This window comes from Oratosquilla oratoria, chromosome 1 (assembly GCF_046742065.1).
Source record: "Oratosquilla oratoria isolate Oo_2021 chromosome 1, ASM4674206v1, whole genome shotgun sequence".
Lineage (NCBI taxonomy): Eukaryota > Metazoa > Arthropoda > Malacostraca > Stomatopoda > Squillidae > Oratosquilla > Oratosquilla oratoria.
The window spans coordinates 50,078,447-50,103,108 of NC_134777.1; the positions used below are offsets into that span (position 1 = coordinate 50,078,447).

Consider the following 24,662-nt stretch of genomic DNA (forward strand, 5'->3'; position numbering starts at 1 on the left):
GGGTGGGGGTGAGGTAGTATGTGTGAGCAAATTTTGACGCAGCCCGAAGGGATTTCTCCCCGTCCTCTCCTTATATGCAAGGGGGGGACGGAGAGGGGGGGTCGCCGATTAAATGAAGCGGCCTTGCTGTGGATGTGCTGTGTCTTGCGACACTGCTTCTGACCCAGGGCGGTGGGCAAGGTGCAGGGATGACCCGTCATCCAGGAGGTGCTAAGATAAGAGGGAGGGTGGGAGGGGTGTGGAGTGTATTTAGGGATGAAATGGGTGGGAGTGTTTTTATGCCTTTCCCTTTTTGGCTACCTCCCTTGAAAGGGGGAAAAAGCCTTGGTATATGTATGTACTCTGTAGTGACTCACAATCTTCTTCGATGTTCACTTTTTTCAACAATTTTGCATCATCCGCAAAGAAGCTCATATAACTTTCAATTCCTTTATCCATATCATTAATATATATGGCAAACATTATTGGGGCCAGAACTGTTCCTTGTGGAACACCACTTATCACTTCATCCCAATTAGAGTGTTTGTCTCTTATCACTACTCTCATTTTTCTTTCATGCAAGAAGTCTTCCATCCACTTCAGCAGTTTGTCCTGTATTCCTCCTGCAGTTTCTAATTTCTTAAGCAACTTCTTATGTGGCACCTTATCAAAAGCTTTTTTCAGGTCTAGAAATGCACAATCAGCCCATCCATCTCTTTCTTGTATTACATCTATTAGCCTTGAATAGAAACACATTAAGTTTGTGACGCATGATCGTCCTTGTCTGAATCCAAATTGCCTTGGATTTAGTACGTTGTTTTTTTCCAAATGCCTTACCCATCTATTTTTGATAATTCTTTCACAATTTTTTGCTATCGTACTTGTTAGAGAGACCAGTCTATAGTTAGTAGGATCTTCCTTGTTTCCCCCTTTATATATTGGTACTATATTTGCTCTTTTCCAATCTTTTGGAACTTTTCCTTCTTTCAATGAACTGTTTATTAGGCTATGTATTTTGTCTGTTAGTTCATTCCTGCATTCTCTCAAAATCCAGTTTGCTATTTCATCTGGTCCATGCGATTTTCTGACATCGAGATTACTCAAGTGTTTCATTATTTCATTCCTTGATACTTCTACCTCTTTCATAGGGGGGACTTTCTCCTCCCATTCGTCATCTCTAGGTTGCATGTTCTCCCTTGTAAACACAGATTTAAAATGCTTGTTCATAATATCTGCCATTTCTATTTCCTCTACGTATTCAATTCCTTGTCGTAGTTTCTCTAATTCTTGTTTGTTTTTCAGTTTGTTGTTTACAAATCTAAAATAGTTTTGGTTGATCTTCACATTTTTCTATGACATCTTTTTCGTATTTTCTCTTTTCTTCTCTGCACACACACACATACATATATATATATATATTTGAATATCTGGGGAGCAGATTCTCTTGTATGCATGCATTGTTAAAATCGACAGCGTTAGTGAGGTTGTTGATCTTCTTGTGAGTATTCTCCAGTTTTCTAACCAATATTCTGCCATTTAGAGGGTGGGCATATACCAAGTTGCCAAAATGATTCATTTATTTCAACGTTTCGTCTAACAAAGAGACATCTTCAGGAAATTCTGTAACATAGATAATAATGACGTACAGAAATATAGAAAACATGTAAATCTAACCAATTATACGGTCCCCATCAGCCCATGTATAGTGTTTATTTTGTGTGAATTTGCGCATTTATTGATATTTGCTTCTATATTTGTATAATTGGTTAGATTTATATGTTGTTTTCTATATTTCTGTACGTCATTATTATCTATGTTACAGAATTTCCTGAAGATGTCTCTTTGTTAGACGAAACGTTGAAATAAATGAATCATTTTGGCAACTTGGTATATGCCCACCCTCTAAATGGCAGAATATTGGTTAGAAAACTGGAGAATACTCACAAGAAGATCAACAACCTCACTAACGCTGTCGATTTTAACAATGCATGCATATATATATATATACAGGTAAACGTCGACTTACGATGGCATTAGGTTTCGATAGAGCCATCGTAAGACGATCTCATCGTAAGTCGATCCCCACTCTGTTCCGTGGTCACTGTACCTAGCCTACCTGTATATTAACCACCAGAGATACTGAATATAGCCTATTAAACATGTACAGCCAATGCCAGCCGTACGACGTGACGTAATAATACTCGCATCATAAAATATAGTCACCGCTTATATCGATCGTTCTCTCTTTCACCCGCGAATTTTGAAAACCACAGAGAATGAATCATTTGAGAGAATGTAAAAACACAGGGGCGACTACAATAAATATAATCAAGACGCCGATATGGCAGCGTCGCGAATCCACTTGCTCCTCATGACGCATACGTGTGCGGCACCGTATGGAAGGGGTTAAATTATCATATCGTCGTCGTCGTCATCGTAAAGTCGAACAATCGTAAGTCGCGGCCATCGTAAGTCGACGTTTACCTGTATATGCATAAAAATATACACACCTATATCTATGTATATATTTAAACTGGCACAAAAAATAATCTGAATATTGTTAGTTGTAAGGAATATCCTACTACAATATAGGATATTCCTCAATTATACCTTAGCAATGCAATAATTAAAACAATCTAAAGCTTACCTTGTGAGCTGCTTCAAGCACCTTATCTAAAAACCGCAACCATTCAAATATAAAGATTGGTCGCTTTGCTTCAGGAAGTTGGTTGAGGGCTTCCTCATTTAGCGTTAAACTATGACTAAGTTCCATCATAATGAGCTGGAACTATGCTGCTCCTGTAAATTAATGAAACAATTTCTTTTTATATATTTTCATGTGACTTTGGGGATAAACTATACTGTATCTGATTAAAATTATCTAGTAAGATTTAATTACATCCAACAAACTATAGACTGGTATCCCTTACAAGCACATCAGCAAAAATATACAAAAAAGTTATTAAAAATAAATGGATTAAACACTTGGAAGAGAACAATACCAAACCCTAAACAATTTGGTTTTAAAAGTGAAAGATCATGTACAGTGAGTCTTCCTTATACGGTAATTCTTTATCCAGTAAATTCACAGTTTAGGTATTTGGTAATTACTACCCACGATTCTATTTATGGTAAGAAAAATTCACAGATACAGTATCTGCTACATATTTTGAAGAGGAAAGAGCAGGGAGAAGGTACGTCTGCCATATCCTATTATTACATGTTATAATGGGTTCAGTATACAGTAATTTCTATTTGCGGCAAGGTTTTCAGGAATGCATATGTACCGTATAACGAGGACTTACTGTACTACAAACTTAATATGCTTTTACTCAAGATTAATAGAAACAATACAAGAAAGAGACTAATTGGCAGGTTGTACTTTTTTGGACTTACAAAAGGCTTTTGACAAAGTACCACACAAAAAGGTACTAAGAAAAATTTAAATAATAGGTGGAATACAAGGAAAATTATTGGAATGGATGAAAGGTTTCTTGAATGGAAGAAAAATGAGGGTGGTACTTAGAGACAAGAACTCAAATTGGGAAGATATAATAAGCAAAGTCCCACAAGGCTCTGTATTGGCTCCAATAATGTTTGCCATTTATATAAATGACATGGATAAAGGCGTGGAATGTTATATGAACTTCTTTGCAGATGATACAAAAATATTAAAGAGAGTAAGTACAGAGGAAGATTCCAAATCTCTTCAAGAAGACCTGTACAAAGTCTGGAAATGGAGTCAAAAGAGTGAACTTCAACATAAAGAAATGTAGTATAATGGAGTTTGGAAAAAGCAAAAATAGAATCTCAGGTCAATAAAATTAGTACAAAGGAAGTTAAAAAAGTAAACTCAGAAAGGGACCTAGAAGTAACTATCTCATCTGACATGACACCAGACAAACATGTCAAAAATTAGTCAGAGAAACTATTAACTTATCAAAATTGGAATACGCAGTGTCACTATGGACACCTAGTACAAAATAAATAAATAAATAAATAAAATAAAGAAACTAGAAAGAATTCAAAGAGCAATGACAAAGATGGCACCAACACTTTGCAATTTGACATACGAACAAAGATTGGACAAACTAAACTTACCAACCCTGGAACAAAGAAAAGAAAGAGGTGATTTGATAACCATTTACAGAATTATGAAAGGGATGGAAATTCTTGATAGGGATGACCTACTAAAATGGGACAGAAGAAATACAAGAGGACACAAGAAGAAACTTAAAGACAGTTACAGAAGAGATCTGAAAAAGAATAGCTTTCCACATAGAGTGTTAGATATCTGAAACAAACTGAAAGAGGAAACAGTGAGTGCTAAAACTATACATGACTAAGAAAAAAATGGATGTGGAAAGATACAATAGCGGGTCACTACGAGCTTAGCTCTCCTCCCGCAAAATACAACTAGGTAAATACATATGATGACACTTGTGGAATGGGTTAAATGAGATAGAGAAAACTGCCCAACAGTACTAGCCAAAACAAAATCACCTGAGTATGTGACTGGAATGAAAAGGGCCGATTAAAACTTTTACATCTTATTCTGCCATGGGGTTCTTTGCAGCTGACCAAAATCACTTGGCACTGGCCTAAACAAAATTACTGATGCCGTCCAACTAGGCAGACTAATCTGGGAAGTGAAATTTCCCCCCTCAATTGGATAAAATAATCTTGCTCAAGGCAGATTAAAAATATGGAACAATGACACTTATAAACAAGTCATCATCATATACCAAAAAGTATATCCCCCCTAATATGGGAGATGGCCAGGCAAGACTACCCTTCACCCATACTATACCCCTCTGTTTCCTTTTAATCTGAGCTCCTTGTGGATGAAGAGCCATCCCTGGCCACTGCCCAGGTCAGAAATAGTGCAGGAAGACATAGCATCCTTCTCCACAGCATGGCCCAACAGCCTAAGCTGGTTTACCTCTACTGCTTTACAACATAGAACCCCTCCCAACTTCTTTACTCTGAATAATTAAATTGATCTATATACCAAAGGCTTTTTCACTTTTATTTGGGAGGTAGCCACGTCAAAAGGCATTAAACCACTCCCATCCACCACACTTTCCTTCCTCTCATTTTAGTTCTTCATGGACGAAGGGTCATCACTGTCTCCTACCCACTGCCCTGGGTCAGAAGCAATGCAACATGACACAGTACATCCACAGCAAGGCCCCTTCACTTAACCAGCAACCCCCACTCTGTCCCCTCATGCAGAAAAATAGAGAAGATGGAGAGAAATCCATTCAGGCTGTGTCAAAATATCATTCACACTTAACCAATCCCTACTACTATCCCCATCCCCTGCCCCCTCCCTTCCTTGCATCACAGTATCATCTATACACAGCAACTCTCCATGCATCTCTATCTTCTGCCTTCTCCCTTCCATGCTCAATAGACATTCCCCTCTTGTTCAAAGCATCTTTCAACCCATCCATCCATCTCATTCTTGGTCATCCCCTCAAATTCACTCCATCCACCTCTACCTTCTACACATCTTTTACTAATCCTTCTTCACTCATTCTTCCTATGTGCCCAAATCATCCCAATACTCTTTCATCAGCACTATCTGCCATCTCCTTTTCCACCAATCTACTCCTCACCCTGTTTCTCACTATCCAACCATGTAACCCCTACCACATTTCTCAGACATTTCATCTCAAATGCATTCAAACTTGTCCTCTCTGCCTCTCTTCAATTCCATCCCTCTGCCCTAAACATTGCCATCAGCAATCACCCCTTCATATATTCTCCTCTTTGCATCCATTCCCAGATACCTATTTTTCATGACTTTTCTTAGTCTACCAAGGCATTTACTTGCTTCTCTCAATTCATGATTTACCTCCACCTCCAATCCTTTCCTACCACATGTGACCCCAAATACCTAAAATTATCCACTTCCTCCTTAGAGTTACTTCCAACTCTGCCATCCTTTCCCCTTCTACATCTCATCACCTCACTTTTACCTTCAGTTTTCTCTTAAAGCATACCTTCCCAAACTATCACTGTCTTAATCCCCCCTCTGAATAATCAAAGCCAAGGAGAAATCTCTTCAAGCTGAGTCAATTTATCATCCATTCACAACTACCCTCCACTCAAAATTATTGCTTGTCCTCTCCCTTCCCTACTCAAGACATTATCCTTCACCCATCCATTCATCCTATTCTCAGTCTTCCCCTCAAGTTCACTCTATCCACTTTTGTTGTCTATACTTTTATTTTGCTAGTCTTTCCTAAATCATTATTTCCAAATACCCTAACCATCCCAGATTCTTTCATCACCTCTGTCATCTCATTCTCCACCTGTTTTTTCTCTCTGCCACCCAATCCCTTATTTTTCATTCTATCCAATCTTCTAACTCCCACAATGCATTTCAATCAAATGTTGCCCTGAGTTTCACTACATGGATTACCTGCAGCCCCACGGGAGATGGCAATGGTCCTCCAAACCTTCCACAGATCTCTCTGAGAAGAAACTGTGGACTGTTTTCTGTGTTGTATCAGTGTGTAGCTTGCCATATCACTATGTCATTGGCTGACAGTGGTAGATAGAAGAGTGCAGTCACAGGTTGTTAGTTCTATGTATGTGAAAAAGTGCAAGAAATACAGTTAAAGTTAAAACAGATCCTGGGCCCAGTTTGGAGACAAAGTGTCAGCTTCTCAGTCACACATCTCGATGAAGATAATGGGGGTTGACAGGCTTAGAAAATAGGTAACTTTGCTGTCCATCTTGCAGAACCACCACATGCAGGTATCTATCATTGGTCCCCCATGCATTTTAAGTACTACAAACCAAACACTTAAAAGTTCTTTTCTACATATATATATATATACCAAAGGCTTTCTCCCTTACAAGGGAAGTAGCCAGTCAAAAGGCATAAATCCATACCCACCCAGTCCACTCCCATTCACCCTACTCCCTCCCTCTTTTCTTGGCTCCTTCTAGTTGATGGGTCATGCCTGCATCTCACCCAATGCTCTGGGTCAGAAGCAATGCAGCAAGACACAGTACATCCACAGCAAGGTTGCTTCATTGAATCAATGACCCCCCTATCTGCCCTTCATGGAGAAAAAGAGAAGACTGGGAGAAATCCCTTTGGGCTACATCAAAATATCATTCACATATAACCACTCATTCACACCCCCATCACCAACCCAGTCCCTTCCATGCATCACAGTATTGTCCATACACAACCATTCTCTACTCACTCCTATCTTCTGGCTTCTCCCTTCCTTCCTCATCAGACAAACCACTCTTGCTCAACACCCCTTTTACCCCATCCATCCATCTCAACCTCAGATGTCCCCTCATGTTCACTCATTCCACCTCTGCCTTCCACACTTCTTTTATTTATCTTTCTTCACTCATTCTTTCCATGTGTCCAAAGCATCCCAATACTCTTTTATCGACCCTATCTCCCAACTCCTTTTCTACCCACACTCTCCTCCTCACCTCCCCATTTCTCACTTGATCCAGCCTAGTAACCCCTACCATACTTCTTTCCTACCTCCCTTAAATTCCGAGTCTGTTCCATACATAATTTAAGAACATCACCCCTTCATATAGTCTTCTCTTTGTGTTTGTCCCTAGATATATATTTCTCATACCACTCTTCATTCCCCCTCGACAATATATGTTGAACTACTATGGGAGGATATGGCAGAGAATTTGTCACAACTCTACACCATGTATGAGCAACCTTTTCCCATCCCTTCCTACACATGTTACATTCAGATGCACAAAAATCTCACCTTCTGCAGTATCATAAACAGGATAATAGACTAACAACAATCTGTTATGTCACCAGATGCTTAATTACCTTAAATTGAACATAGGGAATTCAGTGTTATTTAGTGTTATTTTGGCATAGGTCCACCTAACTGCCTCATAATTTTCCTATTCTAGCTCAACTCACCCAATCAATTACACTACATTGTATGGAGTTTGTGATATAAATTAAATTTTCTTTGGTTTTATAATGCATGTAAAGTATATGTAATGTATGTGTGCTTCCCTTGAATATCAACGTATACGATGAAGATGGAGAAAAGAGGAAGGAGAGTGTCAAGTACTATTTAATAAATTAGTTATATGTTGAGAACAATTTGCTCTAAATATGGCAAAATAAATTATATCACCAATAATGGTGTTATTACTACCAAAATTAATACATTTTCATGCCAACCCAAGTGACCTGCAGTAGAAATAAAGGACAGGTTTGTATGAATCACACTGCAAAACACTGATTTCTAACATTCTTCAGGGGGGGGGGGGAGGCTTGGGGCTCTGCCAAAAATTGACCAGTTTGTTGGTAATTTAGTTTGTTGTATTTAGCATGGGAGATGTGGGGGAGCAAATAATTTCTGGACAGGACAACCACATTCCAGGATTGGCGTGTTCCACATATTCAATGGGTCAAACAACAGCCTAACCCTACTTCGTGAATTGTTATTTTCATTTTTTTTTTTTTATTTATAATTGTTTTGAAAATTATGAGAGCTGGTAAGGCACCTGGGTTAGAAGGGTCTCATGTGGAGTGTCTGAAGAAGGGAGGTACAGTGATGATGGACTTGCTAGTGAGGTTTAATGTGGGTCTATGAGAGGGTAGAGTGCTGGAGGACTGGAAGAATGCCTGTATAGTTCTGCTTTACATGGGAAAGGGGACAAATGTGAATGTTTTTAGAGGGACTAGTTTGTTGAGTGTAGTTGGGAAGGGTTATGGGAGGGATTTGAGAGGATTAGAAGAGTACAGAGGGAGTAATTGGTGAGGAACAGTGTGAGTTTAGGAAAGGTAAGGGTTGCATGGATCTGATTTTTGTGGTAACACAGATCTCTAGAATTACAGGTACCACATTACAAAATGCAGGTTAGGTTAGGTTAAAATAGACGAATTTATCATACTTTAATTTCTTCAACCTCCACATCTACCAAAACAAAGACGGCATCTTAAGGAGTCGAAGCAGCTACATTTATTTATGTATAGCTTTTAGCAATTTTTTTTATTGATTTCCACCAAGAAAAATGTATATTATGATGTATATATTATAATCTACAAAAATATCTAATATTCTATTACTATATTGTGTAGGTGTGCACTTCTAAAAATTGACCATATTTATCTTTTCATGAAAATAAGTACACTACACAGTCAATAATGGTTATTACTTAAATGCATTCTTACCAGATTTCTGGTAATACTCAAGTAATACTACAGTAAAATTTTAGATGAGTACACCTACACAATATAGCAATAGAAAATTAAATGTTAACTTTGTAAATTATAATACATCAATTTATACATACATATACCAAAGGCTTTTTCCCCATTACACAAGAGGTAGCCAAAAGACAGAGACATAGAAACCACTCCCACCCATTCCATCCCCTACACACTCCACTCCCCTCTACCCCCTTCCTTCCCTTTTATCTTGGCACCTCCTGGATAAAGGGTCATCCCTGCATCCTGTCCACTGCCCTGGGTCAGAAGCAGCGTTGCAAGACAGCAATGCCGCTTCATTAAATCAGCAATCCCCCCTCTCTGTCCCCTCATGCAGAAAAGGAGAAGATGGGGAGAAATCTCTTCAAGCTGCGTCAATTCATTTCTCATACATGCTCCCTCACCCACTCCCCCTCATGCATCACAGCATCATCCATACACAACCATTCTCCATTCGCCCCTATCTTCTGTCATTTCCCGTCCTTCCTCAACAGGCATTCTCCTCTTTCTCAATGCCCCTTTTACCCCATCCATCCATCTCATCCTAGGCTGTCCTCTCATGTTCACTACTTCCACACCTCTTTTACTAATCTTTCTTCACTCATTCTTCCCATATGTCCAAACCATCCCAATACTCTTTCATCAACCCTATCTCCCAACCCCCTTTCCACCCCCATTCTCCTCATCACCTCCTCATTTCTCACTCTATCCAGCCTGGTAACCCCTATCATATTTCTCAGGCACCTCATCTCAATTATATTCAAACTCTTCCTCTCTTATGTTCCATGTTTCTGCCCCATATAGTGCTGTCGGTACATGTTAACTTAATAACATATGTCAATGTAATACATGTTATTCTTGGCAGAAATCAATAAAAGAAGAGGTTGCTAAAAGCTATAAACAAACAAACATAGCTGCTTCAGAGGCCAAAGAAATTAAAGTATGGAGAAACTCAACACACAAATCACTCAACCACTAAAGCAAATAAACCTAACACAAATAGAACAACCACTAGCCACCCAAAGCCAAAGCCAACCCCAAGTTGCAAGCGACACTAGCCAACAAAATAGCAGACCAGTATGCTACCATTACAAAAAAGGAATGTGCAGACATGGCTTAATAGGTAAAGGCTGTGATTATAGACACCCTAGAGCCTGCAGCAGACTTATGGAACATGGAACCACAGGCAAGTGTGGATGCAAGAAAGGGGATAACTGCAATAAATTCCACCCAGGGTTCTGCAAAAACTCATTGGCTAGACGTGAATACCTCAATGACGCTTGTCGATTTCTTCACATCAAGGGCACACAGAGAAACAACAAATCAATTGACAACAAACAGACACCACAGGCACAGACACCAAAGACAAAGGAAGCACAAGAGCTGACCAGGGTAAATCCCAACACACAACAGCCACAAAATCTAAATATCCCAGAACCTCTGCAGGGACTCAATTTTTTAGAATTAAATGAAAGGCATGCAGTCCAGCATGGAGGTTTTGACCAAAACCATGTCCGCCCAAGGAATGCTCCTTTCGAGCATCATGAGGGACACAAACAAGACAGGCTGGCCACAACAAGTGATACCCACCCAGATGGGTCAGCAATATCCATGGCACACAGCAGTGACCAATCACTAGAAAGCATCATCATGGGCAATATACAGGGCCTCTACCCAAAAATAAACCAAACAAAGATACCATTCCTACAAGAACTAGCAGCCCTAGAGAACCCCATGTTTATTGCCCTCACAGAAACCCACCTACACCAAGAGGTTAAAAATGCTGAAATTAATATAGAAAATTACACCCCCTTCAGGGCAGACAGAGATGGTAGAAGTCATGGAGGAGCTATGCTCTACATAAGAAATGACCTTACCCCAGGTACAAAACAAATCCTATCTCAGACAGTCACATAGAGCTAATAGGTATCCATATCTACCACCTAGACTTAATAATCATAAACTGCTACTGACCACCTAGGTGCCCCTCACAAAAGTTCAAATTAGCTATGGACAAGGTATCAAAGACATTGGAAGATTACCCAGCTCCCACCCCAGACATTATATTGTGCAGGTATTTCAATTTTCCAAATATCCAGTGGCCAGACAGTCGCATCTCAGGAAGCACACTTGAGGATCAAATTCAAGCAAGAGCCCTACTAGAAATGGCTGAGAGAACCCTCCTCACTCAACAAATAACAACACCCACAAGAGGGAATAACATCCTGGACCTGTATTTCACAAACAACCACGACTCAGTGACTGCTTACAGTACGGAAGAAACCATACTCTCTGACCACAAATTAATAAAAATAAACTTAGCGTACAAGAAAAATATGACTGGAATATCAGAAAATAACAGCTCAGATACATTGCTCTTTGCTGAATATAACTTCTTCAACGAAAATATAGAGTGGGTTGAAATTAACACATTAATGTCATTAAATGGGATCAAATTATGGAGGATGAGGACCCTAACACTATGCTCCAAATCCTATTTGATAAGCTATTAGAGCTATGCCACCTATATATCCCAAAAAGAAAAGCCCAGAAAAATAGCCACGCCAATATACCCTGAGATAGGCAAATATTAATGAGAAAGAGAATGAAACTCAACAAACAGCTCTCTAAAACACATAATATCACAAGCAAAACAGCAATTTAGAAAAAATAAGAAAAATTGAAGAAAATATATTGCAATTACACAGGGACCAAAGAGTACAAGAGGAAAACCAGGCAGTAAATAAGATTAAGTATAACCCCAAATACTTTTTCAGCTACTGCAAAAGATACTCCAAAACAAAGACACAAATTGGGCCACTAAAAAATGCCACAGGGATGATAGAAAAGGACCCTGCAGCACCCTGTGACCTGTTATTGCAACACTATAACAGTGTCTTTAGCTCCCCATGTCAGCATAAAATTGTACAAAACCCAGGAGAATTTTTTGCGGAGAATCCTAAACAGCTGCAAATCACCAACTCGGACATCACAGCTGAAGACATACAGTCAGCAATAAAAGAACTGAGACCAAATGCAGCTGCTGGATGAGATAGAGTACTAACCATGCTACTCCTAAACTGTACAAACACCCTGGCAAAACCACTGCTTAGACTATGGAGAAAGTCCCTAGACACAGGAATAATCCCGGAGCTCCTCAAAACTGCCACTGTGTCCCCAATATACAAGGGCGGAGACAGATGCATCCCTAAAAACTATAGACCAGTTGCTCTAACATCACACCTGATCAAGATCTTTGAAAAGAGTGTTTGCAACAATATAGTGAAGTACATGGAGGACACCCAACTATTCAATGACAACCAGCACAGCTTCAGAAAAGGAATATCCTACTTATCAAAGCTTCTAGCTCATCATGATTGGGTCCTATACAATCTTGCTGAGGGGAAGAACGTAGATGTAGTGTTCCTTGATTTTGGAAAGGCCTTTGATAAAGTGGACCATGGAATACTGTTACACAAACTCAGGGACCTCAGCATCACAGGGAATCTGGGCGTGTGGATCCATGCATTTCTCACAGGACGCCTACAGACAGTCTCGGTAGAAGAGTCCCAATCACAAAAAGCACAGGTAATCAGAGGTGTACCCCAAGGCTCTGTATTGGGCCCACTCCTATTCCTGATCTACATGGGAGACATAAATGAGGGATTAAATAGCTCTAGCCTCTCCTCATTTGCTGATGACACCAGTTTGAGCCTACCAATCACCAGTACTGAAGATGTACCTAACCTCCAGAGAGATCTAGATACTGTATATGCCTGGGCCTCAAGAAATAACATGGTCTTCAATGAAGAAAAGTTTGAAATACTGCGACATGGCCAACATCAAGAAATAAAATCTGAAACAAACCTACTCACAGAAGGAGGCCATGAAATTAGCGCACTACAGACCGCTAAATGCCTGGGGGTACATCTGGGAGAAGACTGCACCTTTCACCACCACATAGCTGAAACTGTGAGAAAAGCAAGAGGGATGGCAGGCTGGGTACTCAGAACCTTCTATACCAGAGAACCCATAATAATGTTGACCCTTTGGAACACCATGATACACTCTTAGACTACTGTAGCCAGGTGTGGTCCCCCCACAAAAGAGGGGAAATTCAGCAATTAGAGGCTGTCCAATGCTCTTACACCAGGCAAATCAGAGGAATGAGGGATTTAAGCTACTGGGGACATCTCAAAAAGTTGGGGCTCTACTCTCAACAACGAAGAAGAGAACGGTATCGTGCAATCTATATATGGAAAATAATTGAAGGAAAGGTACCTTACCCAGCACCCCATTCACTGCAGCCTTACAGCACTGAATGTGCAGGGAGGAAAATAACAAGAAAAACAATACCAACCAGAGCTCCGGAAAGGATCAAGACCCTACTAGTAAATAGCCTGAGCCATGAGGGTCCAAAGATCTTTAATGCCCTCCTGAGGGATATAAGAGATATCACCGGCTGTACAGTGGACAGACTGAAGGCTGGACTGGATAAATTCCTATCATCAGTACCAGACAAACCACCTGTACCAGGCTACACTGCTGGATGCCAGTCGACAAACACCATACCAGACCAGGTGACCTTAAAGAAATTGGACACATGGTAGGGTACACGTACCAATGGAGACGCACTTGCCCTGTGCAGACACATTTGACACAAAAAAAAATTCTACCTGCGGATGGTGAATAGATAGGAGCATAATTATAGGCTCAAAAATCACTAAACTATCCCCTCATAATGTGACACAGTCTTACCTTCCTAATCCAAATAGGTATGTGACTGCAGGAGATGGAAAAAAAAAGTACTGTTTATGAAAGATTCTTTTCATCTCCTGCAGTCACATACCTATTTGGATTAGGAAGGTAAGACTATGTCACATTATGAGGGGATAGTTAAGTGATTTTTTGAGCCTATAATTATGCTCCTATCTATTCACCATTGGCAGGTAGAAGTTTTTTGTGTCAAATGCGTCTACATAGGGCAAGTGCGTCTCCATTGGTACGCGTACCCTATGGTAACAGTGGCGGATCACTGTGGCTGTGAAGAGGTCTTCTATACATTTCAAAGTAAATTCAAGTAAGTTAAAGTATGATAAATTCATCTAACCTAACCCAACCTACCTACCTAACCTGCATTTAGTAATGCAGTAACTGTAATTCTAGAGGTCATCAGGGTTGTCATCTCCAACTTCTGAATCTATTGAAACAATGATGGTATCTAAAGGAGTCGAAGTGACTTCATTCATTTCTGTATAGGTTTTACAAACTTTTCTGATATATTTCTGCCAAGAAAAGATCCTTGCATTGATGTATTATAATTTACAAAACTAATATTTAATTTTCCAATGGTATACCATGTAGGTGTGCACTTTAAAAAAAATACCAATATTACAATTATTATTTGATGTAATGCAACAAGGTCAAGGACATAACTAGAAATGCTTTGTAGATGCAGATAATAAGCAAAATTTCCTTCAGAAGTTCATATCGACATGCAATCCTACACTGGATATCCTTTACTTACGCATAAGTATTGATGAAACGCCCCTACCTTATGCAAATCTGAATCGTCAAGGTTGAGTGCTCTGGACTAGGTCATTAGGACTTCCACAGGATCAAGGGAGTCCCATTAATTCGCAACCATATTTAATGAGGCTGCCATCCTTCTAAAAAGACATTTAAACTAAAAGCCTGTCACCATATCTTATGTATTTCTAGTTGTGTTGATTTTTATCTCTTGATGATGACCTTGGAGGTCATACCATTAGAACCAAAATGGGACAACACTAACATAAACATCTTCCGTAGGCGTAAAAAATGTAACTAGAATGTCACATCAACAAATTGAAAACTCCCATTTTCAATATCACGACTTTGCATGTGATGAATATTGAAGATTGTATGCCTTACCTACACTCAGTTTTGTGTTATACTGCCCAAACTTGGGTCCATTAAGACAAACTAAAAACAACGTTAGATTATTGTCGCTCACTTCGCAGCTGACAAGTATAACAGTTGCTAATTTATTGAAACTTCAAGCGCTATTTGTCTAGCGTAATTTTCATGACCAAGTTATAAACCTATGTTAGAAATACTGGAAATTTTTCATGTAAATATTCTTATTTAGTAATAAAATCTAGTTGATATACATTGTGCTAAGTATAAGTATTTTTGTCTTTTAACGTATACGACTATGGATCGCCTCACGATGAAATGTTAGCATGTACTTTTGATGTAAATTTATATTCAATAATTAGAATCACTTTAAATCATATCAAATGGTAATTAGAGTAATTAAATAAAAATATAAACTTATGATCCCTTCTAGGCAATTACATTCGGTGTATTTGGAATTGTAATTCAGAAACGCTTTCAGTTACCATATGCATATACCTATTAGAATTTTATGGAACTAATGAGGTTTGACAAAAACAAAAATGTTTTATTTGTTTGAGGTCTAAAAATGTAAACTTCAGATCCCTCTGAAGCATAATTCTGTGTCTTCTGTTTACGAGCAAATAATTCGATCGGAAGCGTACTGAGTATTATCAAACGAAGATGATTGGAAAAAAATCGGAGACAATTACGGAGGATGAAGCAGCTCTTTATGACCGTCAGATTCGTCTCTGGGGCCTTGATGCTCAGAAGAGGTAGATCTTTGTACCTTCCAGTAGAGAGTAACGTGTAAGATAGCCCGGCATACCTTGACAAGTTCCTTGTTTACTTTGTTGAAGTTCTAGGTGACCTCACCATGGCCAGTCTGGGGACCCACCGCTTCCACACCTCTGCTCGTACGTCAGGTATTGAAACTGTTCAATGATGGAGTTTGATGCAGCTCCCCGTGAAGTCGGGCCGTGTGGTATGGGGGGTCTCACTAATTAGTTACTGACAAAACCCAAACAAGGCAAGGATGGTTTTTGCTCAAATGCACAATGTGACAATTCTATATATAGTTGCATTATTTGACATATTTTTTTTAAAATGTGTGATTTACATGTAATTTGATCTAAGAGAAGTCCCATTTCTAGCCTCTGCAAAATTACCCACCACAGCTATGCATACTGTCCGACTCACTAAATACCTACAAAACCCGAACAAGGACGGTTTTTGCTCAAATGCACAATTTTTTATATAAATTAGCATATGGTTGCATTATTTGACCAATTTTCTTTAAAAAGTGTGATTTCCATGTAATTTGATCAAAGAGAAGTTACGTTTTTATCCTCTGCAAAATTACCAACCACAGCTACGAATACCGTCCGACTCACTAATAGCCAGCCAAACCCGAACAAGGACGGTTTTTGCTGAAATGCACGATTTTATATAAAACATTAGCATATGGTTGCATCACTTGACATATTTTCCTTAAAATGTGTGATTTTCATGTAATTTGATTAAAAAGAAGTTACGTTTTTATCCTCTGCAAAATTACCGTCTGACTCGTTGATAGCCGACCAAACCCGAACAAGGACGGTTTTTGCGGAAATGCACAATGTTATATAAAAAATTAGCATATGGTTGCATTATTTGACTTATTTTCTTTAAAATGTGTGATTTCCATGTAATATGATCAAAGAGAAGTTACGTTTTTATCCTCTGCAAAATTACCAACCACAGCTACGATTCGTCCAGCCCGCCATGTATGATCACTGGTGGTATGGATCAAACTACACTCTATTAAGTTTCTTACTATTGTGTTATTAATGTAATAGATTGCATATAGTTGAATTATTTTGACAATTTTCTTTAAAATGTGTGATTTTCATGTAATTTGACCAAAGAGAAGTTATGTCTTAGCCTCTGCAAAATGACTGACCACAGATGTAACCACCACAAAAGGCACAGCACATCATACTTCACTGCAGTACAAAATCTCTTCACTGAGGGACTTTGAGCTGGATTAGTGGATGTGGCCATCATCTTCTGGACTGCATGTTTCCTGCAAATGAGAACCGGACAATGGATTGATTAATTTTACATTGTTTTACTTAGTATATGTTTTTTTAATGTACCCTTTTACTTTAGACACTGCTCCCCTTTCACCCTTCTCCATCATAATGTATGTCTTGATATTTCAGGTTGAGATCATCCCGAGTCTTGGTTGCTGGTGCCTGTGGCTTGGGTGCAGAAGTCGCAAAGAATCTGGTTCTTGCAGGTGTCAAGTCCCTCACACTTCTTGACCATCGACCTGTGACAAAGCTTGATTTGATTGCAAATTTCCTTGTCCCAGAGGATTGTCTTACACAAAATGTTAGTACACCCATAAGTTTTTAATTGTATTAAATCCTCTCTAAATCAGGCTAATTTGAGGGGGGCTTGTGTCTGAAATACCCAAAAGCTTGGACAAACAAGTGTGTTGGGGGAGGGGGGAGTTGAAAACATGTGTATGCCCTTGGTTCCACAGCATACTCAAAATCACCAAAATTATAATTGAAAATGGCTAATTTTTTGTGGCTCCTGGGGCCTCCCATTCTTTTACAAATGCTTAGAGATAAGTTTGTGGGCAGAGTATTATAACTGTACACTTCTTTGAGTACCTTCTTCCCTGGTTACCCTGCCCCTCATTATGGGACAAGAATAATTATATTGTATTTCATGGTATGATAAAAAGTATACATAATGTAGATTTGTTTGTAGTCTACATTGGGTTTGAAGGTGATAATGACTGGTAGGGGTACTAAAGGCTGTCAGAGGCCTAGACTCTGGAGCAAGGGGAATCTGGAAATATCCTGTCATAAGGTCTAAGGTCGTGAACATTACATTGTTTTCACTGATGAAGAGCATTAGGTCCTGTAATACAGGAATGGGGCATCTATCTGGTATTCTGAGCTTATTTAATTCCCTGAAGTCTACTACTGGGCAGAAGAAACCATCGTGTTTAGGGACAACAAAGAGAGGGAAATTCCATTCACTGACTGATAGTTCAATGATATCTTGCATAATTATGTCATTTACTGTGTGGCCTTCTGTATGTGGGAATGTAACGTGGTTTAGAGTGCTCATAAAGGGGTATATGATGCTGAATGAGATTAGTAACTCCAAGGGGTTCACCTGGAGTGGCAATAGTATGTCTGAACTTGTTGCAAAGTGCAAGCAAGTCTCCTTGTGCATCAGGGAAGTCTATGGGGTTGAAAAGTGGGCACATTCAAAATTGTGGTACAAACTTAAAGTGGCCTTGCTGTGGACGTGCTGTTTCTTGCTGCATTGTCTGTGATCCAGGGCATTGGGCGAGATGCAGGGATGACCCATCATCCAGGGGCCAAGAAAAAAGGGAGGGAGGGGTAGTGGATAGGAGTGGAATGGATTTATGCAGTTGACTTTGGCTACCTCCCTTGTAAGGGGAAAAAACCCCTTGGTATATGTATGTATCAAGAGCACCAATAATATTTCTGATGGGCAGAGAGGTTGTAGAGGAAGTGAGGTATGGTCATCTTGCAAATAGAGATGGGCCCTATTGTAGATGTGCTGTGTCTTGTTTCATTGCTTCTGATCCAGGCATTGTGCAGAAGACAAGGATTACTTTTATTTCATGAGGAATTGAGATAGGGGGAAGCAACTGGATAATAGTTGGGAGTTGTATGGGTTAGGGTGAGTGCATACCTTGGCTGACTACATTCCTTGTAACGGGGAAGATGCCTTTGGTATATAGATGGATAGTAATGGGATTTGATGGTTAGGTCATCAACATGTATGAGAGTTTTAATGTTGTGTTCTGAATTTTTGGTAGGAAGGTTATTCATAAAAAATTTGAAAAATGGTGGTGAGAGTGGATGGATGGAATAAGTAAATCTAAGAAATTGTGAGGAGAAAACATGTAGGATTAAGGTGGTGATCTTCCATGAGAAGGTTGATTAGAGATGAACTGACAGTATTGCTGAGAAAGAAGGTACTGTATATGTGATTTTCATATGGTTACAAGGAGAAAAGGGATGATTGTGAGGAAAGAGGTGGTAATGATGCTTCTCTCACACTTACCCACCTTGCATTGCAATTATCAGCATGTCAGTGAAAAAATAAATACATACATATACCAAGGGCTCATTCTCCTTTACCAGGGAGGTAGCCAAAGTCAAAAGGGATAATTCCATTCCCACCCATTTCATCCCCACAAATACTTAGTCCCTCATGGATGATGGGTCATCCCTATATCTCATCCATCACCCTGGGCCAGAAGCAATGCAGCAAGACAGTACATTCACAGCAAGGACACTTCATCTAATTGGCAACCAATCAACCCCCCCCCCCCTCTCTCTCTCTCTCTCTCTCTCTCTCTCTCTCTCTCTCTCTCTCTCTCTCTCTCTCTCTCTCTCTCTCTCTCTCTCTCTCTCTCTCTCTCTCTCTCTCTCTCTCTCTCTCTCTCTCTCTCTCTCTCTCTCTCTCTCTCTCTCTCTCTCTCTCTCTCTCTCTCTCTCTCTCTCTCTCTCTCTCTCTCTCTCTCTCTCTCTCTCTCTCTCTCTCTCTCTCTCTCTCTCTCTCTCTCTCTCTCTCTCTCTCTCTCTCTCTCTCTCTCTCTCTCTCTCTCTCTCTCTCTCTCTCTCTCTCTCTCTCTCTCTCTCTCTCTCTCTCTCTCTCTCCTCTCTCTCTCTCTCTCTCTCTCTCTCTCTCTCTCTCTCTCTCTCTCTCTCTCTCTCTCTCTCTCTCTCTCTCTCTCTCTCTCTCTCTCTCTCTCTCTCTCTCTCTCTCTCTCTCTCTCTCTCTCTCCCCCCCCCCTCATGCAGAAACGGGTGAAATCCCTTCGTGCTGTGTCAAAATATCATTCACACACAACCACTCCTTACCCATCCCCCAGCCCCCACCCACTCCTCTCCATTCATCACAGTATCACAGAAAAAAAAAAATAAAACGAGTAAATAGATGAATAAACAAGTCCATTTTTATTTTGCAGATAGCAGAAGCTTCACAAGAAAGGGCTCAAGACTTGAACCCAATGGTGGAAGTTCATGCTGACCCAGACCAACTTGAAACCAAAACGGATGAATACTTTAGAGATTTTGATGTTGTTTGTATCACCAACTGCACAGGAGAGGAGGCTATGCGCATCAACAACATTTGTCGGCAACATAATATTCTGTTTTATATGGGTGACGTCCTGGGCATGTTTGGATTCATGTTTGCTGACCTAGGTGATCACGAATATGTGGAGTAAGTATCACCTTTTAGTGTTCAGATGTATTTGTCTTTTCACACAACTCATTATCCAACCTTATCCATTACCCACAAAACTGGTTGACTAGGCATGGACAAAGAAAATATTCACTCCTTTCACTCTCATCACACTTGTCCCTGTGCCTTCCCTTAACCCCTTCCATACGGTGCCGCACACGTAGGCGTCATGGACTTAGATCTCGGTGGCAGCAGCCAATGCCAGCCGTACGACGTGTCGTAATAATACTCGCATCATAAAATATAGTCACCGCTTATATCGATCGTTCTCTCTTCACCCGTGAATTTTGATAACCATAGAAAATGCGATTACAAAAGAATTAGAAAGAATGTCATTATGGAGGGGCGACTACAATAAATATAATCAAGACGCCGATATGGCAGCCTCGCGAATACACTCGCTCCCCATGACGCCTCCGTGTGCGGCACCGTATGGAAGGGGTTAAGTCATATAAAAATATCACCTCATTTCTTCCTTAGCAATATTGCCAATTTACCCTTATTGCACCTCTCATATGGAACAGGTTGTTACCCTTGTGTATTTTTTCTTAATCTGTTGCCCATGCATATTTTGCATGTTTGACATTCTGACAATGATGTACTATGGATTTGTTCATCCTATCCACCCATATTTTCAGAGGTCTACTCCTTTCTCTCACACTCTCCACTACCAGTTTATGCATTCTCTGTATATATCCATTTCCTTCTTGTTCATATCATGACTAGAATAACTTCAGGTTGGCTTGTTTTAATCCTAATTCCATCTATACCCAAGTCTGTTCATGAATACTATCATTCATTGTTTTAATCATACTTTACAACTCCATGTAATAAGATGGACGGTGTTTGAATTGGGATCAACTAAGTCATACCACCAACTTCTGAAAGATCAGTTTTTGTGAAAAGGATCTGTAAGAAAATTAAAGGACATATCTGTGTGAGAGTGGCCTTTGCCATTTAGAGCAATTCTTTATTTGTTATGGCTCGGGAGGCAGGGGAGGAGGAGGAGGAAAAGAAAGGCTGGTGTACATAGTTTTATTAACTAAAGTTGGGGAATGGGGATGGAGAGTTAGTTGTTGAAAAGGGAGAAAGATGGAAAAATTATTAGTGAAGGGTAACCAAAGTTGAGATACAGTCCAAGTTGGAAATGAAGTGAATTTTTGTAAAAGACCAACTCATGGTCTCTGGTTTTTCTCTGTTCCAACACTAATATCCAAACCTTTCATGGCTCTAAACACTACTACTAGATCACTTCTCTTTCTTACCTCTAATGGTGGCAACCTCACAATGTTCAAGCACTCTTTATATGATTTATCAGCAAGATCTGGAATTATTTCAGTTGCTACTGTCTGATTTTTCTGTCTGTCTTTACACAATATTAACCAGTTTCCAGCCATGTAACACTTTTCCTTTTCTTAGTAAACACAAATAGGAGAACAATGACAGATACATGCATGTGGTGGTCCTGTCAAATGGCCAGCAAAGCCTACCCAACAGTTCTCATTACTTTCAGGAGGTGCAACCCTGAGGGGCTGACACTCAGCCACTGGACTGGGCCCAAGATCTCTGTCAACTTCAACTATATTCCATACATTTTTTTCACACATGAAGAATTACAACCAGCAACTGCTCCCCTTCCCCTACCACTTTCTGCTGGTGACATGGAAACAGTTCAACACTAATACAGACAACAGTTGGAGTTTCTTTCTAGGGAGATATATGGGAGGGCTTGGAGCCATTACTATCCACTATGGGGCTGCAATATTTTCATTTGAAGCAACAAAATAACATGCAAAATGTTTTGAATTTTGACCATAGTTCCTAACATTTCTTGAATATTCAACTCAAGATCCTATCAGGCCCTTTGGCTTTCTTCCCATCCAGTGCCTCTAGTACTTTTTGTACCTCTTGTACCTCCACTTCTATGTCATACAACCCCCTGCTTCAGAAAATTTCCTCTTTGCTCTCCAAGTACCTCTTGTGTGTGGCTTTGTGTTGGGGCTGGTTTCAGTTCAGTGTAAGTGAAAGTAGCATGTATTAGTTAATTATTTTCTCTCCATGGACCTATGTATCAACCTTGTGCCTCCACCCCAAACTTGGATGCCATTATTGTCTTACTTTTTATGTAGGGTACAAATGGTTTTTATTGCTGAGTTTTGTATAATTGATACCATGGAAATGTATTTATTTATTTATTTTATATATTTATTTTATTTATTTATTTATTTTTTATGCAGAGAAGTGAAAGAAAAGAGTGAGACAGAGGATGCTTCAGGTCAAAAACACATAGTAGAGGAAACAAAGATGGTGAGAAGGACAGAGTCATTTGTACCTATGTCACAAGCCCTGCAGGTAGACTGGACATCTAATAAATATGCTTCCAGACTCAGGAGAACCACAGAATCTTATTTCATGATGTTAAGTAAGTTATTGCTGTTTATTTAGTAAAATTATTTTGTTATGGATTACAAAGTACAGTAACCCTTATAGTGCTTTTAGATACACCAATCTGTATTTATATCTGTATTCTTCCCCCTTATAAGAGAGGTAGCCAAATCAAAGGCACACACTCCACAGAATCCACACCCACCCATTTCACTCCCATCCACCACCCTTGCTTTCCTCTCATCTTGGCTCCTTGTGGATGAAGGGTCATCCCTGTCTCCTGCCCATTGCCCAGGTCAAAAGCAGTGCAGCAGGACACTACATTCAGAACAAGGCCACTTTACAAGCAGGACCAACTTGGCAGGGAATGAAGTATTATGAAAAATAAGTATGAGGGGATGAATTCAAAGGGAAGATTGTACAAGGGGGGTTGTACCTTCAACAGGAACCTAAATATGTTTGAATTAAGTCAGAAATGTGGAAGTGAGGTAGATAATGGGGATGGAAAGCTAGCTGGTAGAGAGGGTTGATGAAAGAATGCTGAGATGTTTTGGGCAAATATAAAGAACGAAGAAAGCCTAATGTAGTGTGGAAAGTGGAAGTGGATGGAATGAACTTAAGAGAAGCATGTCTTGCTGCATTGTCTCCAAAGTAGGGCAGGGAATGACCCATCCATGAGGTGCTAGAATGGGAGGGACAAGGATGTGTGTTTGCACTATTGTTTTTTCTAATTTGTTTATTTTATTGATAGCTATATTTGAGTTCCAAAGTCTTCATGGGAGAAAGCCAGATGCCAGTCAGAGAGAGACAGACATTGCTGAACTGCTGACAATTAAGAATGCACTCATGGATAGATTGTCTGTTCCACGTGAGAAAGTCGGCAATCAATTTGCAAGGTAATGAAGCTCATAATTGTTGTTCTTAAAGGAAAAGTAGGTTTTATTTAACACTGTTAGAAGTAATTTGTTTAAAAATCATAGGGTAGAGTAGTAACAGTGGAGAGCATTGACACCAGAGTATGGGTAATAATATATAGCATTGATACCAGAGTATGGGTAATAATATACATTTATATAATATTTTCTTTCAGTCTAGTGTTTGGTCAGCTCAGCCCAGTGTGTGCTATTGTGGGAGGAGTTCTTGCCCAGGAAATCATTAAAGCGGTATCACAGAAAGACCAACCACACAACAACTTCTTTTTCTTCAACACAAGTGATGGTTCTGGTGTTGTAGATAATATTGGAATGTAGTGTGTGATCAAATGCTTCCCTTGTATGTTTACATTTGTAATAGTTAATAAAGAACCACAACTTTTTCATATTTATGAGAAAAACTGAATTAAAGAATTTCAGCAGCTTGTTTCTCTTTCATTTATAAACAATGAAGTAAAAGGGAAGAGATAGGTAGTATGTTTGTGAGAAGAAAGATGGATGTGTTGGCTTTGAGTGAAATCAAGCTGAAAGGGAAGGGCGAGTGTAAGTTTGGGAGTGTAAGTGGGAGGTTATCAGGAGTGAAGAGAGGGCGAGGGAGGGAAGGGGTGGCTATACTAGTAAGTGAAGAGATAGGTAAACGTGTAGTGGAGTGGAAGGAGGTTTCCTCAAGGATGTGGATGAAGGTGAAACTGGGAAAGCAGACATAGGTTTTTGTAAGTGCATATGGGCCTGGCACTGAGAACAGCGTAGAGGAAAGGGAGGCTTTTTGGATAGATTTAAATGAGTGCATAGAGGATTTAGGGAGAAATATCAATGTAATAGTACTGGGACACCTTAATGCTAGGGTAGGAAATGATCCAATTGATGGAGTGGTTGGGAAATGTGGAGTTCCAGGAAAGAAGCGTTGTGGAGAGTTGATGGTGGAAATGTGTCTAGAAAGAGAGTTGATGATAGCAAATACAGTG

At 39.7% G+C, this 24,662-nt stretch overlaps 2 protein-coding genes across 7 annotated transcripts in view; one reads left to right on the forward strand and one right to left on the reverse strand.

The window, feature by feature from the left end:
* Window positions 1–15,250, reverse strand: part of LOC143036389 (HEAT repeat-containing protein 5B) — a 164,475-nt gene extending 149,225 nt beyond the window's left edge. For 4 of the 6 annotated variants that reach the window (XM_076207786.1, XM_076206277.1, XM_076207031.1 and 1 more), the window contains exons 1-2: window positions 15,128–15,250; window positions 2,627–2,778 (exon numbers count right to left, since the gene is read on the reverse strand). In XM_076207786.1, the coding sequence (XP_076063901.1) occupies window positions 2,627–2,755 (129 nt within the window). In that variant the 5' untranslated portion in view covers window positions 2,756–2,778; window positions 15,128–15,250. Of the gene's footprint in view, window positions 1–2,626; window positions 2,779–14,768; window positions 14,884–15,127 lie in introns of all 6 variants that reach the window. The other 2 variants (XM_076204913.1, XM_076205486.1) reach the window with 2 other exon arrangements.
* A 435-nt stretch (window positions 15,251–15,685) lies between these two features.
* Window positions 15,686–24,122, forward strand: Aos1 (SUMO1 activating enzyme subunit 1). Its single transcript, XM_076208921.1, has 6 exons — window positions 15,686–15,867; window positions 17,296–17,467; window positions 20,103–20,359; window positions 22,618–22,802; window positions 23,517–23,661; window positions 23,856–24,122. Exons 1-6 carry the CDS (start codon window positions 15,776–15,778, stop codon window positions 24,013–24,015), a joined length of 1,011 nt encoding a protein of 336 aa, XP_076065036.1. The 5' UTR covers window positions 15,686–15,775; the 3' UTR covers window positions 24,016–24,122.
* The last annotated feature ends 540 nt before the right edge of the window (window positions 24,123–24,662 follow it).

What these genes read in the sequence shown, in the direction of transcription:
- Aos1 (XM_076208921.1), top strand. Translation starts at nt 15,776, where the DNA reads ATGATTGGAAAAAAATCGGAGACAATTACGGAGGATGAAGCAGCTCTT. An exon ending in GGTGATCACGAATATGTGGA is followed by an intron (nt 20,360 to 22,617) that starts GTAAGTATCACC and finishes TTTTTTATGCAG; the next exon opens with AGAAGTGAAAGAAAAGAGTG. An exon ending in ATCTTATTTCATGATGTTAA is followed by an intron (nt 22,803 to 23,516) that starts GTAAGTTATTGC and finishes TTTTATTGATAG; the next exon opens with CTATATTTGAGTTCCAAAGT.